This window comes from Amblyraja radiata, chromosome 33, assembly GCF_010909765.2.
Source record: "Amblyraja radiata isolate CabotCenter1 chromosome 33, sAmbRad1.1.pri, whole genome shotgun sequence".
Classification (NCBI taxonomy): Eukaryota; Metazoa; Chordata; class Chondrichthyes; order Rajiformes; family Rajidae; genus Amblyraja; species Amblyraja radiata.
The window spans coordinates 11,271,771-11,288,023 of record NC_045988.1 but is presented as its reverse complement, the minus strand read 5'-3'; the positions used below and the strand labels follow the sequence as shown (position 1 = coordinate 11,288,023).

The following is a 16,253-nucleotide window of genomic DNA, read 5'->3' as shown; positions in this document are numbered from 1 at the left end:
GCCTCAAAAAGGCTGGCAGCATCATCAAGGACCCACACCATCCTGGCCACACACTCATCTCTCCGCTGCCATCAGGTAGAAGGTACAGGAGCATGAAATCTGCAACACCAGGTTCAGGAACAGCTACTTCCCCACAGCCATCAGGCTATTAAACACAACTTCAAACAGACTACGAATTATAACAGCCTATTGCACTTTATCTGTGTATTTATGTGTGTGTGTATATATATTCTATGGTATATGGACACAAAGATCTGTTCTGTGTTTATGCCCACAATATTCTGTCGTGCTGCAGCAATGCAAGCATTTCATTGTCCTATCTGGGACACATGACAATAAACTCTCTTGACTTGACTTGAATGCTGGAGTGATCCCAGTGCATTCATAGTTTCAGAGATGATTTAAATGGCAAAATGAATTGCGTTTAAAATTTTATTAATTTGAAATGGGCCAAATGTACGCATGTAGGGATAGCCCGGGTCGACACCTTTGTCGGCAAGGACCTGTTTCCGTGCTGTTTAACTATCTCCCATCCCTTGCCCGGTCCCTCCATCTCCTACTCCCCCCACTTTCAATCGACCCCCCCCCCCCCCCCCCCCCGCTCCCTCCATCCTTCCCCTCCATACCAACCCCTCCTCCTCTCCTCTCCTCTCCACCCCACCTTTGCCCCCGCCCATGGCTGCGCATTGCCAGCTCCCTGCCTCCGCCTGCGCTCTGAATGCTGGGGCCACAGAGCGCTATCACTCCGCTCCCGGGAGCTGAACCGGGGTGAGGAGCTGGCGGCTCATCTACACCCTCCCCTCCCCGACCTTCACAACCGCGGCGCAGGGAGGACGGTCTGCGAAGGGAAATCGATACATTTGCCAGGGAGAGTGTAGCGAGTGACTGTAACCAGTCACAGTTTAACCAGTGTAATCAGCGACTGTAACGAGTGACTGTAACTAATCAACAGACTGACACTCCAGCCCTGCCATCAATTTGAGCTTTACACCCCGGCCCGTCCATGGGTCGCCTCGCTGTGAGGACGGGAGCAGCAGCAGCCGGCAGCGGGTAGAGTTGAAATTACACCCCAATGCAATTTCAGCTGCAGTTTCAATGTTGCGCCCCGGCCGCTGCCTGATCTAATGTAGCGCCGCCGATCCCAGACGGAGCTGGTGAACGGACGAGGAGGATACGCACTGTTTGCCCAATGAGCCGGTGTTATCTGCAAGTTGGATTTGTTTGCCACATCTCGGGCCGAGGGTGAGAGTCTGTCTCACCCACCATGGCCCTTGGTCTGCTCGGCGGCGGTGGCGCCGCCTCTCCCCAGTCAACTCTCCACGACGCCGGCTGGCTGCTCCTGCTGCTACTGTTTGCGGCCTCCATAGTGACTGTGCTGACTTGGCTGGTGCAGTACTCGTTCGGGATTCTCCGGCGCTCCGGGACGGCCGCTCTCCAACACCGTCCTCCCGGCGCGCTGGGCTTGTGGACCTCGCTCCTGCAGCTCGGCTGCTCCCGGGAAGACAGCGCCTCCAGCTCTGGGCTTCGCCATCTACTCGCCTCCCTCTCCTCCTTCAAGTCCTTCAGAGACAATTGGCAGAATGCGTGGATCAAGGCGCTGAACGACCAGGCTTGTCGCATGGGGGTATGTTGTCAGAGTCCATTCACTACAATCTCTCCCCCACACGTCTCCTTGCCTCAGTCAGGGGGGCAGAGGGAAAGATAGATCAACTATGATGGAATGGCGGAGTAGGCTTGATGGGCCGAATGGCCTACTCCTGGACCTATTTTTGTATGTTTCTATGAACCACCCCCTCTTCCTTCTCTGCTGGTCTCGGTACTCGGGCAGTCACGGTGGCACAGCTAGAGTTGCTGCCTTACAGGTGCTGTCTGTATGTAGTGTGTACGTTCTCCCCGGGATCTCTCTCCGAGAGCTTCGGTTTCCTCCCACACTCCAAAGACCTACAGGTTTGTAGGTTAATTGGCTTGGTAAAATTGTCCAAGTTGGCGATATGCAGAGTACTGCCCTGCCAACTACAAAATTCAGAAGGTTCAGAAGGTACAAGGTCCCCTCTGCTCCATTACTGGGCCCCACTATACTGGAGTGGGACATCTCCCCAGTTGCCTTAGTGGTTAGTTGATTCTGTTGGGTCTGGCGCATAGATTTATCATGGACCTCTGTGAAGAAGTGAGTGTTTGGCATGCCAATGTCAAATAGACCATTGGGCATCCCTGAGTGGAGAGGAATGTACAATTCACTGATGTCAGGCCTGAGAAATGTGTGCAGTGAATGGTGATCTAATATTTAAAAACGTGTATATTTATAATAAAAACAAAACTCCAAACAGTCCGGCACGAAAAGCTGGAGTAACTCAGCGGGTCAGGCAGCTTCTCTGGAGATAAGGAATAGGTGACGTTTCGGGTTGAGACCCTTCACCATTATCTCTACATCCAGTTTAAAAAAAAATCTAAACATGAGATTTAAATCAACAAACGATCAAGAAACGAAGCATGGCCTTAATAATTCAGAATTTCCCCTCATCCCTATGTCAGCTGGTAGAGGTGCTGCCTCATCGAGCCAGAGACCCGAGTTCGATCCTGACCCCGGATACAATCTGTGTGGAGTTTGCACGTTCTCCTTGTGACTGGGTTTGCCCCAGGTGCTCCAATTTTCTCCCACATCCCAAAGACAGGCGCGTTTTTAGACTGATTGTCCTCTGTAAATCGCCTCTACTGTGCAGGGAGTGGATGAGAAAGTGGGATAACCAGTGGGATAGATTTCGTGTGACTTGGTCGGCGTGGACTCGGTGGGTCGAGGTGCCTGTTTCCATGTTGCATCCTTCAAATCATATTTACCCTCTTCCTAATCTTTCACCGAAGCTTTCGCTCTTTATAAACGTGAACAAATTCCCTTCCCATACTGAAGGTCATACTTTAGCCAGAGGGTGGTGAATCTGTGGAAGTCATTGCCGCAAAAGGCTGTGGAGGCCAAGTCAATGGATGTTTTTACGGCTGAGATTGCCAGAATCTTCGTTGGAGTGTCAGGAGTTGCGGGGAGAATGGGGTTGAGAGGGAAAGATAGATCAGCCATGAGTGAATAGCAGAGTTGACGATGGGCCGAATGGCCTAATTCTGCTCCTTTAACTGATGAAGCACAGAGGTGTAAATGGCATACAGCAACCCAAGACTAAGGTGAGGTTGTGCCTGTTGCTGGGCATGCGTGTGCAGCTGGTGAATTAATGGAGGCCATGGTCGACCAGTACATGTTGGTGGAAGTGACACAGTTGGCCTATGTTTTCTTCATAGCGTTACTTGGTCTTCCAGTGCCACGGTGTCTGTCTATTCAATCTCTCCTGTCCATGCCACAGTACCACAGGCACTTGCTGCTGTTTACCAACATAACACAAAAAATGGGAACAAGAGGAGGCCCTTCAAGTCCTGATTTGTCTTGAGCCCCTTGGTGTGAGCAGGTAAGTTGACCCTAGCATATGACTTGTATGGGAAAGGGCAGTTTTCATGGTTGATGTGCATTCTGTATCCTGTTATGCCCTGGAGTTGCTCCACAATGTAATATAGAGCTAAGTCTACAGCAACAGTGGCTTCAAATTCAGCTGGTTTATAGTCTTGCGTCTCCTGATTTGTACAAGAGCACCGGTTCCTGATACTGAGTTCATACAGGGAAGCCTGACCTCCTGCATCTCTGGAGAATCGAGAGGTTCGCCTGCGACATTGGATAGCTGGATGCGTTCAAATGTATCCTGGCCAGTTGACTTGAATAATATTAAGCTGAATGACTCAGTGGATTGGAATTCCGCTGCTTATCCAAATCCAGGCTGATGGAGGCTGAGTTGCTACAGTTAGTTGGAAGCCTTTTCCTAAATGCCGATGAGCAAAATCGCAGAACTGCCCTGAAATGAGCTGGAATGAAAAATCCCCTTTGGATCGCAGCATAAACTTGGCTGTGGAAGAAGGCAGAGTCTACATTGCTGTTGCATTATCTGCTGAAATTGGGGTTAGAATGAGGTTTGCTGCCCTTGATTGATTCTTGACCTATATGTACTCTGCAATGGACACTTGTAAAGGAAATGCACAGAACTAGCGCTCGATACATTCGGTACATTTTTATCTAGGGGGGGGGGGGGGGGGATGCTGGTTGTTGGTCCTTTAAAAAAAAACACTCTCTTAAGGGCGGTACAGTGGTGCAGCGGTAGAGTTGCTGCCTTATAGCGCTAGTGACTCGGGCTCGATTCTGACTACAGGTGCTGTCTGTACGGAGATTGTACATTCTCCCTGTGAGCGCGTGTTTTTTTTATTATGATGCCACGTAACAACTACTTAACTGTTTGTCATCTTCCCCAAGTGTGAATAAGGATCTCGACCCGAAACATCGCCTATTACTTCTCTCCAGAGATGCTACCTGACCAGTTGAGTTACTCCAGCATTTTGTGACTACCTACTTACATTGACTTCTGTGGCTTGACATCAGTTTTATTGGGACAAGCTTCCCTGAAGTAGCAGGTCAAAGATGATATACTAATGGAAGTTGTTGTTGGTTAGTGGTGTTGGGCACCAGTGTTGTGGTTATTTCTAAAGGGATCAACGTGCTGATTAACAAAAATAACATTGATTTTAAATGGTTAAAGTATGAGCTAATGTCACATAACCCTGGCTGGTAATCCTCTTACATTAGAAGTTGAGGAATAAATTGATTATTGTGTCTAAGATGATCAAATGCTTTGACTGGGTCACTGCAGAGGAAATCTTTCCTTGAACAGAGCAGAAGCGTAGAATGGTTCCATGGTGCTTTTCTCATGCACATGCACAGTGAAATTATTTTCTGATATACAGTCCAGCACAGTATTCTCATACCTAAACACATCCTCGATTAACAAGTGTATAGGAATAGTCTACTGATTCCACCTGCAAATACGCCATGTTTTGACAGTATTTTGATAAGTCCAGTCCGCGCTCTAGGTATTATGTGTGGTGCCCGATCCAGGCAAGCCCCAGGCTGCTGCCGGCCTCCAGCCATCGCCTACCTTGGACATGACGTCCCTCTCTTCACCCCTTCACCATTGTGCCCCAGGGGTAATGGGATCACAGGAGACGTGTGTGGCATGTTTTTTTATGTACAGAGGGTTGTATGTGTTTGGAATCCAGAGGGGTGGTGGAGGCAGATGCAATAGTGGTGATTTAAGAAGCCTTCAGATGAGGTCATGGATATGCAGGGAATGGAGATATCTAGATCACATGCAGGCAGAGATGGTTAGTTTATTGGCATCATGTTCAGGACAGGCATAGAGGGCTGAAAGGCCTGTTCCTGGAATATGTTCCATGTGCACCGGAGTGAAATATGGAAACAAATTCTCACCCAAAGGAGTGTCTGTTTACTGAGGGTCAGTTGAGAGCACGTATTGTTAATATCTGGAAAGATTGGAGTATTATATAGAGCTGGTAAATAGTCTGAGGTGAACTCAGCTCAAATTGAATAGCAGAACCAGTTTGAGGAACAGAATAGTCTGTGTTCCAGTATTTGTTTAAATAAGCACAGCAACCAGTTGATTAATGAAGCTGCTTTAAAGATGCAGTTCTTTTGAGATTTTCTGATCTGGGTTGCGAAGGATGCAGATTCATTTCCGCTGCAACATTTAAAATTAAAATTTTGCTTCAGGTGTTTAATTTTATGCAGCAAAACCCAAGTGAAGCATTTATATTTGTGAATATTCATTCAATGATCTAATCGGTGAAATCTGCTTAACGCCTGCTGTACAAGAGCTCCGTGAGTCACACTGTCAATGTGTGCTGTTAGTCTTCTTTCACTCCCGTGTAGGTGCTGGTTGGGTTTTATGGAAATGAGATTGAAGTGGTATCAGTAAACACAGGGAGTGCCTGAATACTTTGCCCCAGCCCAGTGGCACCTGGCAGCACTGTGCCAGTGTTGGATCAGGTCAGCATTTGGAGTTGGGTCAGTCTGACTCCGTGTTAGTGGGTGTTGGAGATAGGGGACTGCAGATGCTGGAATTTTGAGCACAATACCAAGTGCTGGAGGAACTCAGCGGGTCAGACAGCATCTCTGGAGAAGATGGATAGGTAGCGTTTCAGGTCGGGACCCTTCTTCAGTTTGTTTATAGGTTGTGTCACCTGATTTATCCTGGAGCTTCCACATGACTACACTGGTGTATAGACTGAATGATGGTGTTGCTTGATATCAGATCACTTTCCCAGGTGTTGGCGCCAAATTTGCAGTTTTAGCGACACAGTCCCTTCGGCCCATCGAGTCCATGCCAATCATTGTTTACCCGTTCACACTAGTTCCATGTTATTCCACTTTCGTAACCTACACATTAGAGGTCATTTACAGAAGCCAATTAACCTACAAACCTGCACGTCTTTGGAATGTGGGAGGAAAGCGGAGCACCCGGAGAAATCCCATGGAAGCCCAAGTCACAGGGAGAACGTACAAACCTCCTTACAGACACCCCCCCCCCCCCCCACCCCCCGCGTAGTCAGGATCAAACCTGGGTCTCAGGGGCTGTGAGGCAGCAGTTCTACCGCTGCGCCACTTGGCCTCAGTGCCGTGGTCAGGGGTGGTGTCTCGCCCTTGGAGGTAGCTAAGGAATTTGCCTGGATTACCTGTCCCTCCTCTCTGGTAGCTTGAACACTCTCCTGAATGACCATGTCTCCTGTCGCCCACACACTCTGGCTTGTAAGATTGTTGCTTTTACTATTTCAGAATAGACTTTATTCAATGGAATAATATACAAGGAAGAAGAGACAGTACGTTACATCTACCTCCCTGGTGTCTTCCAGTTTATACAGCACATTCAAGGTGTAGTCAGGACTAAGCATTAGGAACGTTGCTAATATATTCTAGTGTGGTTTACTTTAGTTTATTGTCACATGTACTGAGGTGCAGTGAAAAGCTTTTGCTGCGTGCTATCCAGTCAGCGGAAATACAATACATGATTCCACTCGAGCCATCCACAGTGTACAGGTACATGATAAAGGGAATAACTTGAATAACATTTAGTGCCCGAAAAAATCTGATCAAAGATATCCGAGGGTCTCCAATGAGATAGACAGTAGCTAAGGACTGCTCTCTAGTTGTTGGTCGGATGGTTCAGTCGCCTGACAACAGTATTCTTTTGTACTTATTGTCAACATTCTTTGTACAAAGCACCACTGCCAGTCATGTGGCCACTTTGAACAATGCACCCTTTAAGTGGTACTGAGGACCCAACCCTGCACTATCCATTAGCAGCATGGCATGTATTTCCTTTGCTGGAAACAAGATTGTGTGGCATCCACCTCTTGGCCCACAGCTTGTGCGCTGGATCTGTGTATACGGTGCGTGTGTGAATCTCTCACTGAGTGCTGGCAGTTGTACACGCATGCTGCGAGGCACAGGGAGGAGGAAGAGTGATTTATAGGAAGCAGTTGCTGGCATTAATACCTGGGATCTGTGTGTATCTAGCAATGGAACTCGACTTTGCAAGCAATTTCCTCCTTTAGCACCTATTATTATCGGTATATTATTGTCATGTACACCGAGATACAGTGGAATGCTTTTGTTTGCGTGTTGTTCAGTCAGTTCAAATCATATTATACATGGGTACCAATCAACAGGTAGGGCAAAGAGAAAAATACCAGAGTGCCGAATAGAAACATAGAAAATGGGTGCAGGAGTCATCCAACTCAGTATCCCATACCTGCCTTCTCTCCATACCTCCTGATCCCTTTAGCCACAAGGGCCACATCTAACTCTCTCTTAAATATAGCCAATGAACTGGCCTCAACTACCTTCTGTGGCAGAGAGTTCCACAGATTCACCATGTTACAGAGGGTGGCACGGTGGCGCAGCAGTATGGTTCCAGCCTTAGACCCAGGTTCCTGCCCAGAGACCCAGGTTCGATCCTAACTATGGGCGCTGTCTGTACGGAGTTTGTACGTTAGAAACATAGAAAATAGGCGCAGGAGGAGGCCATTTGGCCCTTCGAGACAGCACCGCCATTCATTGTGATCATGGCTGATCATCCCCAATCAATAACCCGTGCCTGTGTTCTCTTTGTGACTGCGTGGGTTTCTCCCACACTCCAAAGACACACAGGTTTGTAGGTTAATAGGCGTCTGTAAAGATTGTAAATTGTCCCTGGTTTGTAGGATTGTGTTTGTGTACGGGGATCGCTGGTCGGCGCGGACTCGGTGGGCTGTTTCTGCGCTGTTTCTCTAAACTAAACTAAACAATGCCATAAAACAGCATTGCAAATCAGTTGCATCGCCCTAGAAAGCATCTAATGCTGGAACAGATGGGTCTGAGTTATGAGGAGAGACTGGGACATCTGGGATTGTTTCAGCTGGAGCGACGGACATTCTCCGAGTTCGCATCAGGGGAAAACGCGGGAGAACTCTTGAATTACCTCGTACAGTGGGACAGGCCCTTAACTCTTAACTACTCTTCAAAGAGGCCTTGCAAGCCAACCAGTTCAGGGGCAGTTGAACTGGGCAGTGAATGTTGCAAATGTGACTTTAATCCAAGAACTAATTTTAATTAAATCATTTTTTTAAAAATCACGATCTCCTATTCTTGCTAATACAATGGCGAGTGTGTTTGACGCTGTCAGGACCAGAGGTTAAACCGCCTGCTACTTGGCAACTAATTGTGCTGTCAGAAAGTATGTCAATGTGCAGGCTGTTGGAAGCTGTTGCTCTTAGAGAAAACAGTCTCAACTTCAGTTGGGGAAAATCACAACAATAGCCTGGCAGGGCCAAGCTCTGGCATGTTATTGCAGCGAAGGAGACGGTTTATGCTTCGGGCGAGGGGGAGAGTGGACGTGTGTGATTGCAATGGTCTTTCTAAGCTGTGCACCAAATCTAAATACTGGTGTGATTTTTTTATTTTTTTATTTTTATTTTATTTTTATTTTTTGTATTTTGTGAAGTTTGCTTTTGTCCATGTTTACATGGAGCTTTTGAGTTTGCCAATGATAAGATCTGAGGGTTGAGCAGAGCAGTTCACAGTGAGAGGCAAAGTGAGCAGGTGACGAGGGACAATTTCTTGGGGGGGTAAAAAAATAATTTGGATTTTAAGCAACGTCTTTCCCATTTCTGGCAATATTTCATTGGAAATAATTAGGGTGGTGCAGTGACGGTTGCTGTGTGGAAAACAGAGGAACAAGCTGGCAGAGCTGCTGTCTCATGGCACCAGAGACCCAGGTTCAATCCTGACCTCGGGTGCTGTCTGTGTGGAGTTTGCATGTTCCTCCTGTGGACCTCGTGGGTTTTCTCCAGGTACTCCAGTTTCCTCCCACATTCAAAAGATGTTGGTTAATAGTCCTGTGTATGGCGTGGATGAGATGGTGGGATAACCTAAAACTAGTGATCGATGGTCAGTGTGGGCTGGTGGGCCTGATTCCGTGCTGTAACAACCAATAAATAAATCTATCAATCAAAGCACCAATATCAGAGAAATGGGAAGAGATGCGAGTCAGCAAGTTAATCTGTTTTTTGGGCAGGAATATTGGTCAGGTCTTGGATCAGTTTAACAAAGCAAACTACAGGTGCCAGAAATGTGAAATGGGAACAGAAAATGATGGGAATACTCGCTGTACTGGCAGCATCTGGAGAGAATAACAAGAAGACGAGCTTCCATCTGAACCTACAACTTGCTCGCACACTGTTGCAGTCGCCCTGGTGCTTCCTTGCTCCACCGACGCTGCGTACTTTTAGAATTTTGTTTTGGTCTTCAGTAGAGGTTTGGTTTTGCAGCTTATCTAAAACACAATGTGGCCCTTTCTCAGCGAGGCCCCTTTGGTCAGCGAGGCCCCCTGGTCAGCGAGGCCCCTTTGGTCAGCGAGGCCCCCTGGTCAGTGAGGCCCCTGTGTCAGCAAGACCCCTTGGTCAGCGAGGCCCCTTGGTCAGCGAGGCCCCTTGGTCAGCGAGGCCCCTTGGTCAGCGAGGCCCCTTGGTCAGCGAGGCCCCTTGGTCAGCGAGGCCCCTTGGTCAGCGAGGCCCCCTTGGCCAGCGAGGCCCCCTTGGTCAGCGAGGCTCCTTGGCCAGCGAGGCTCCTTGGCCAGCGAGGCTCCTTGGTCAGCGAGGCTCCTTGGTCAGCGAGGCTCCTTGGCCAGCGAGGCCCCCTTGGTCAGCGAGGCTCCTTGGTCAGCGAGGCTCCTTGGTCAGCGAGGCTCCTTGGTCAGCGAGGCCCCCTTGGTCAGCGAGGCTCCTTGGTCAGCAAGGCCCCCTTGGTCAGCGAGGCTCCTTGGTCAGCGAGGCTCCTTGGTCAGCGCGGCATTGAAGAGTCTCATCACTGAAGCCGCTGAAATCCTATAGCATCTGCAGTTATCGCTGGCTTCCCACATGATTTCCCACAGACGGAATATTTAATGACAGGAGCGATCGTCAAGAGCGTTTAATTCTCATGCGCAGCGGGAATGGAAGAGTGAAATTCTTACTTCGTGTCATAGAGTGTTCACATCGGCAGAGCGAATCTTGTTCAATGTGTTGGAGAGTGAGAGCAAAGGCATTTTACGGATGAGTTTTGGATCGCTTTCACTTTGACAATCTGCTCTTGGACCTTTGAGAGATGCTTCATCAACACCAGCAGTGCAGCGTAATTCTGTGAGCAGTGCATTCTGTTGCTTGGCAACTTGCATCTGCAACATACATGCAGGTTGAGTCACTAGAGTGGGGGATGGTAAACTGCCGTGCTGTAAAGTTTAATCTCGAATCATTTTTATATGTGTTAATGACATCCTGCCTTTAAGGGTGGAGTTCCCATACACTGGGTTCCCAGTTACCATTCACACCCTATTTAAATATTAGACGCCAGAGAACCTGCAAATATATAAAAATCTTTATTAGGTTGAAGGTAGTACAGAGAATGTAGAACAACACAGCAGGGAAACAGGCCCTTCAGCCCACATTGTTTGTTGTGTACTAGATGAACATATCTCATCTACAGCACCTGCACATGATCCATATCCCTCCATTCCCTGCACTTCCAAGTGCCTATGGAAATCCTCTTCCATGCCACTATTGTATCTGCCTCAGCCACCACCTCTGGCAGTGCATTCCAGACATTCATCACCATCTGTGCAAAAACAAACTTGCCCAACACTCCTTTAAAGTCTGCCCTCTCACCTTATAGCTGTACCCTCTAGTCTTTGATTATTCCACCATAGGGGAGAAAAAGTTTCTGTCAACCCTCTCATCATTTTATATACTTCTATTCCTACAACCTCCAGCCTTTGAAAAAAACACCCAAGTCTGATCAACCTCTGCCTGCAGACAATGCCCTGTAATCCAGGCATCGTTCTGGTAAACCTCCTCCTCTGCACCCCTTCCAAAGCGTCCATATCCTTCCTTGTAATGGGGCGATCTGAGCTGCGCGCAATACTCCAGATACGGCCTAAGTAAAGTTCTATAGGGCTGCTCCATGCTTACCCGCCTCTTGTATTTAATGCTGTGGCCAGTGAAGGTGACCGTCCCACCGTCCCATCACTGCTCCGTAGACATAACTTGGGGTGTAACCAGATGCTCAGTGATTACTACAGGCTGATTTTTGCCCCCTCTGAACTTTTGATCCTACAATGGAAGGATAAAAGGTCATTAACAAATAATGACAAGATCCAGTTGCAGAATTGTTCATTTGCCCATGCTCTTAATTAAGTCGAGTTTGTCACATGTACAAGTGCGATCAAGCACAATGCACAAACCTTGCTTGCAGCAACATCACAAGCACATTCGCACACAGAAAATTGTAAATAAATTGCACAAATTGTAGACGACCGTGAAAAGACAAAGACTGTGCAGAAAACAAGCCACAATTTGAAAGCAAGTCCATAGTAGCACAAGAGTGGCTGGTAATGTTCTGTTGCCGAGGTAGGATTAGGGTTGGGCAAGTCAGTTCAAGAACCTGACAGTTGTAGGAAAGAAGATGTTCCTGGAGCTGGTGGTGTGGGACTTTAGGCTTCTGTCGCTCCTGCCTGGCACTAGCAGCAGGGGGAGGGCATTGCCTGAATGGTGGGGATCTATGATCCTCCCTGTGTCACTTGCTCAAGGTCCCATCATGACTTTTATCTCAGAACTTCTTCCCACTATTGTTCTACTCTATCCATTCTGCAACTGAACTTGACAATGGGATGTCTTCCTTCTTATCCCGATATCCCCCCCCCCCACCTCCTCCCTCTGGAATCCTACACATTGACCCTGCTGAAGGAAATCTTGAAGTTATTTATATTCACAGTGAGTGCCAGGGGCAGGTGGTTGGCAGTATTAAACCCCAGGCAGGAAATTACAGTGGCATGTGACGCCCCCACATAACAGGATGTACGGGCGGGCATTTATACCACCTCCTGCTGCCACGTGCACTTGTTTGAGTTTCTCGTCAACATGAACATAGTTCAGAATGCTAGTGAGGTGTGAGACATTGGAGCTGTCCCTGCACAATGGTGCTCACATGCCGCGGGGATTCGAGGTTTGCGCCAAAGTTAAATAAAACTTATGGTAAACGATAACATGGTTTGCTTCACATCAGACTTTGCACAATAGAAGGTATCCTGATGGAATGCATCATCTCAGCCTGGTAGGGCAATGGCTCAGCTCTTGACCGCCTGATCCTGCAGAGAGTGGTGAACGCAGCCCAGACACAAGATGCCGGAGTAACTCAGCGGGTCAGGCAACATCTCTGGAGAGAGGGAATAAGTGTTGCCACCTATTCCTTTTCTCCAGGGATGCTGCCTGACCCGTTGAGTTACTCCAGCATCTTGTGTCTATCTTTGGTACAACGATACAATACGACACGATAGAACTTTATTTATCCCAGGAAGGAAATTGATCTGCCAACTGTCATAAAACACAAGATTCATGAAACAAATGTGTAGTCTTAATAAAGATGCACAATGGAAAGTATCCTGATGAGATGCATCTCAGCCTGGTATCTGCCATGAACTAGTTATAAACCAGCATCTGCACTTCCTTCCTGCACTGAGCCCAGTCTATCACAAGCTTGTCCCCCCAGTCGGTCAGGAAGGCCGGAAGTATCGTCACGGATGCCTGCCACCCTGACTATTGCCTTTTCTTCTACTTTCTGGAAGAAGATACAGGATCTTGGAAGCCCAGGTGTCCAGAATTAAGAACAACTTAATTAAACTCCAGATCCAATCGCCTCTCCCACACCCTGTCCCAGAGGGGCTGCATATAATCTTATTCTTATCTTTACCACTTATTGTTGTTGTTACTCTACATTTTTCTGCATTTCTTCAAATTGCACTACAATCTTGCACCATCCTGCTGCTCCGCATACTCATTCTTATATTTATTGTTGTATTTATCATTACTGTATGTGCACTGGTTACTTTGTGAGCTTCATGTGACAAGGATGTATGACAATAAACTAATCTGAAACTGAAATAATAGATGTTTGCTCCATTCTTTTGGCCATTTTCCATTGATAAACTGCCTATCTAACACTTTCCATGCTGCTATCTGCCCTCTTTAAGTTCCAGCTTTTTAAAAACTCCAGCGTTAAATTACTCTCCACGAACATTTGCACGAATCATTAGTCCATCATAATGAACAATGAGATCTTTCTCACCATTGAAGGTGCTATGCAAATGCAGATTCTAGCGATAGATCAAGTGGTGCAACCAACCAGCTATGTATGGTTGAAGAAGGGTCTCGACCCGAAACGTCACCCATTCCTTCACTCCAGAATGCTGCCTGTCCCGCTGAGTTACTCTAGCATTTTGTGTCTATCAGCTGTGTATGCTCCAGTTATGCACAACTAACAGTGGCGCAGCGGTTGAGTTGCTACCATACAGCGCCAGAGACATGGGTTCGATCCTGACTACGGATGCTGTCAGTAAGGAGTTTGTACGCTCTCCCCGTGACTGCAAAGGTTTTCTCCAGGCACTCTGGTTTTCTCCCACACTTCAAAGATGTACAGGTTTGTAGGTCAATTGGCTTCTGTAAATTGTAAATTGTCCCTAGTGTGTAGGAAAGTTCTAGTGTACGGGGTGATCGCTGGTTGGTGCGGACTCGGTGAGCCGAAGTGCCTTTTTCCAAGTTGTAACTCTAAAGTCCAAAGACGAAACTGTTTCATCTGTCTCATTTGAAATACACCTTCAGCATTTCCAATCCTTTCAGCCTGGCTAATAATGAAAGTAGCATGGGGTCAGAAGTCTTCAGCACAAAGCTACTCAAAGTTCTTGTTATGGCAAAATCAATAATAGCAAGTGGTAATTTTACAGTTTTTGAACAAGGTATTGGAAAGAGTAATCTCTTTTATTTCAAATATTTCCTTTATTCATAATTTAAAAAACTATACAAAATGAAACTGGGCAAAGTTCTCAAGACATCCTCGCTGTTGGTCTTTATATACAGTGTAGTTTTGCTGGTTTTGTATACAGTGGTATTACCACATCCCTTTTTTTACACATGGAACCAGTGGGTCCAGGGTGAGATCCCCTCCCTTGTTTGAGGGGTGTCCCCCCTGGACTCCCCCCGCAGTGCCTTGGCGGTGGCTGCACCAAGCTTCAGGGCATCCCTCAGCACGCAGTCCCACAGTCCGGGATGTTGCAATCAACAACATTCCCTGATGGACATCTGGCTGTACTGGAACACCATCACATGTCGGGCAGATCAAAGAGCATCTTTCACTGATTGATGGTCTTCCAGCAGCACTTGATGTCCATCACGGAGTGTTAACTTGAGAACAGTCTGTGAATCAAAGTCTTCTGTTACACTGCTGCTTGGGATGAACCCTGACAAGGCCCCTTTCATCTTTCTCCAGACCCTCTTGGCAAAGACACACTAGGCAAAAAGGTGGGCAACAGTCTCCATTGCTGCCATCCCAAGTTGGTGGTGAGATCCCAACTCTACAGAAAGGATCTGACTGGGAGGGCTGCTGTCACCACCAGCCAAGTAGGGTCTTGGTGCTTGTTAGTGAGTTCTGGCAATGAAGTATTCTGAAGGGCGAACTGGGCAGTCTGCTTCGAGAAAAAAATCTCACAGGATGCATCGAGCCCTTGTTCTACACTGTCTTGTCTACAGGATGTTCCATACTGCCCACTGCCTGATGGACGTGGTCAAAGGGGTTGGTTTGGAAGAACTTTCCAATGAAGGGTGGGAGGTGTGGCAATATCCAGCTGACTGGCACATTGCGTGGCATTGGTGCCAGGTCAATCCTACACAACACTGTGGACAGGTAGAACCTCAGCATGGAGTGTCACTTGGTGCCCATGTACACAAGGCCTGATGCAGCCATACATGAATGTGGCCATCAGGTTGAGGGTGGGGTTGGGTATGCTTTTGCACCCGTTGTCTGTGGGCTTTTACGTTCCTGCTTCAGGTTATGGTGGACCTCTTTGTGGACAACACTGGCAGATATTGTCCACCCTTCACTGTGCCTGAAGGAGGGGCAGTTTAGTATGAATCAGATTAGTGTCACACGGGGAACTTGCCTGGAGGCAAGGATGGATTACAATATTCCTGGCCTCAGGTTACTAGTCTGATAACTTAACTGCAATGCTACAGTCCACACACCATAACTCATTTATCAATTCCCGACATGAGCAGATTTTGCTTCTATGATTGTAAGTGAGTTTGTGCTTTCAATCCAGGGCAGTTCGCCGCTCGCACTTCTGATGGGGTGGGTTGATCGGTGGAGGGGAATGTGGATGTAATATCTGTTAATCTGTTATGTTTACTAGTAGACTACAGCAGTGATTAAACTTCAGATATACTTGGAAAGGTGCAAAATCATTGACGATATCTTGAGTTTCTGAAACATTCTTTGTAAATGTTGGGTTTTTTTGTCACCTGCTGCAGACTCCACCAGTTGTATTACATGCAGTATGACAGACAACAGTGGTGGCTCGGATACTTAGCCGGTAGAGCCACTGTCTCATAGCGCCAGAGACCTGGGTTCGATCCTTGCCTCGGCAGTTTGCGCGTTGCGATCACATGGGTTTCCTCTGGGTGCTCCGGATTCCTCCCACATCCCAAAGACGTGCAGGTTTATGGGTTCATTGGCCTCGTGAGTTTGCCCCTAATGTGTAGAGAATGGGTGAGAAAGTGGGATAACATTGAACTTTGAGCAAAGATAATTTTCTTCTGACCAATAATGGGTGATGTGTGTGATTTATTACAATTGCCTTCGACCCAATCATCATATCTCATACTTAACACATTCTAAATCCAGATTGAGAAGCCCATGTCATATATATAAACTAACACTGGATGATAAAATGCTTCGGAGAAGGACCGATAGCCGGCAT

The 16,253-nt window shown here is 47.4% G+C and overlaps 1 protein-coding gene across 1 annotated transcript in view; it reads left to right on the top strand.

The window, feature by feature from the left end:
- Positions 1 to 716: 716 nt before the first annotated feature.
- The window catches only part of c2cd2l (C2CD2 like), a 79,854-nt gene continuing 64,317 nt past the window's right edge, over positions 717 to 16,253 (top strand). The window contains exon 1 of the mRNA XM_033049986.1: positions 717 to 1,624. Coding sequence (XP_032905877.1) covers positions 1,265 to 1,624 — 360 coding nt within the window. The 5' untranslated portion in view covers positions 717 to 1,264. The remainder of the gene's footprint in view (positions 1,625 to 16,253) is intronic.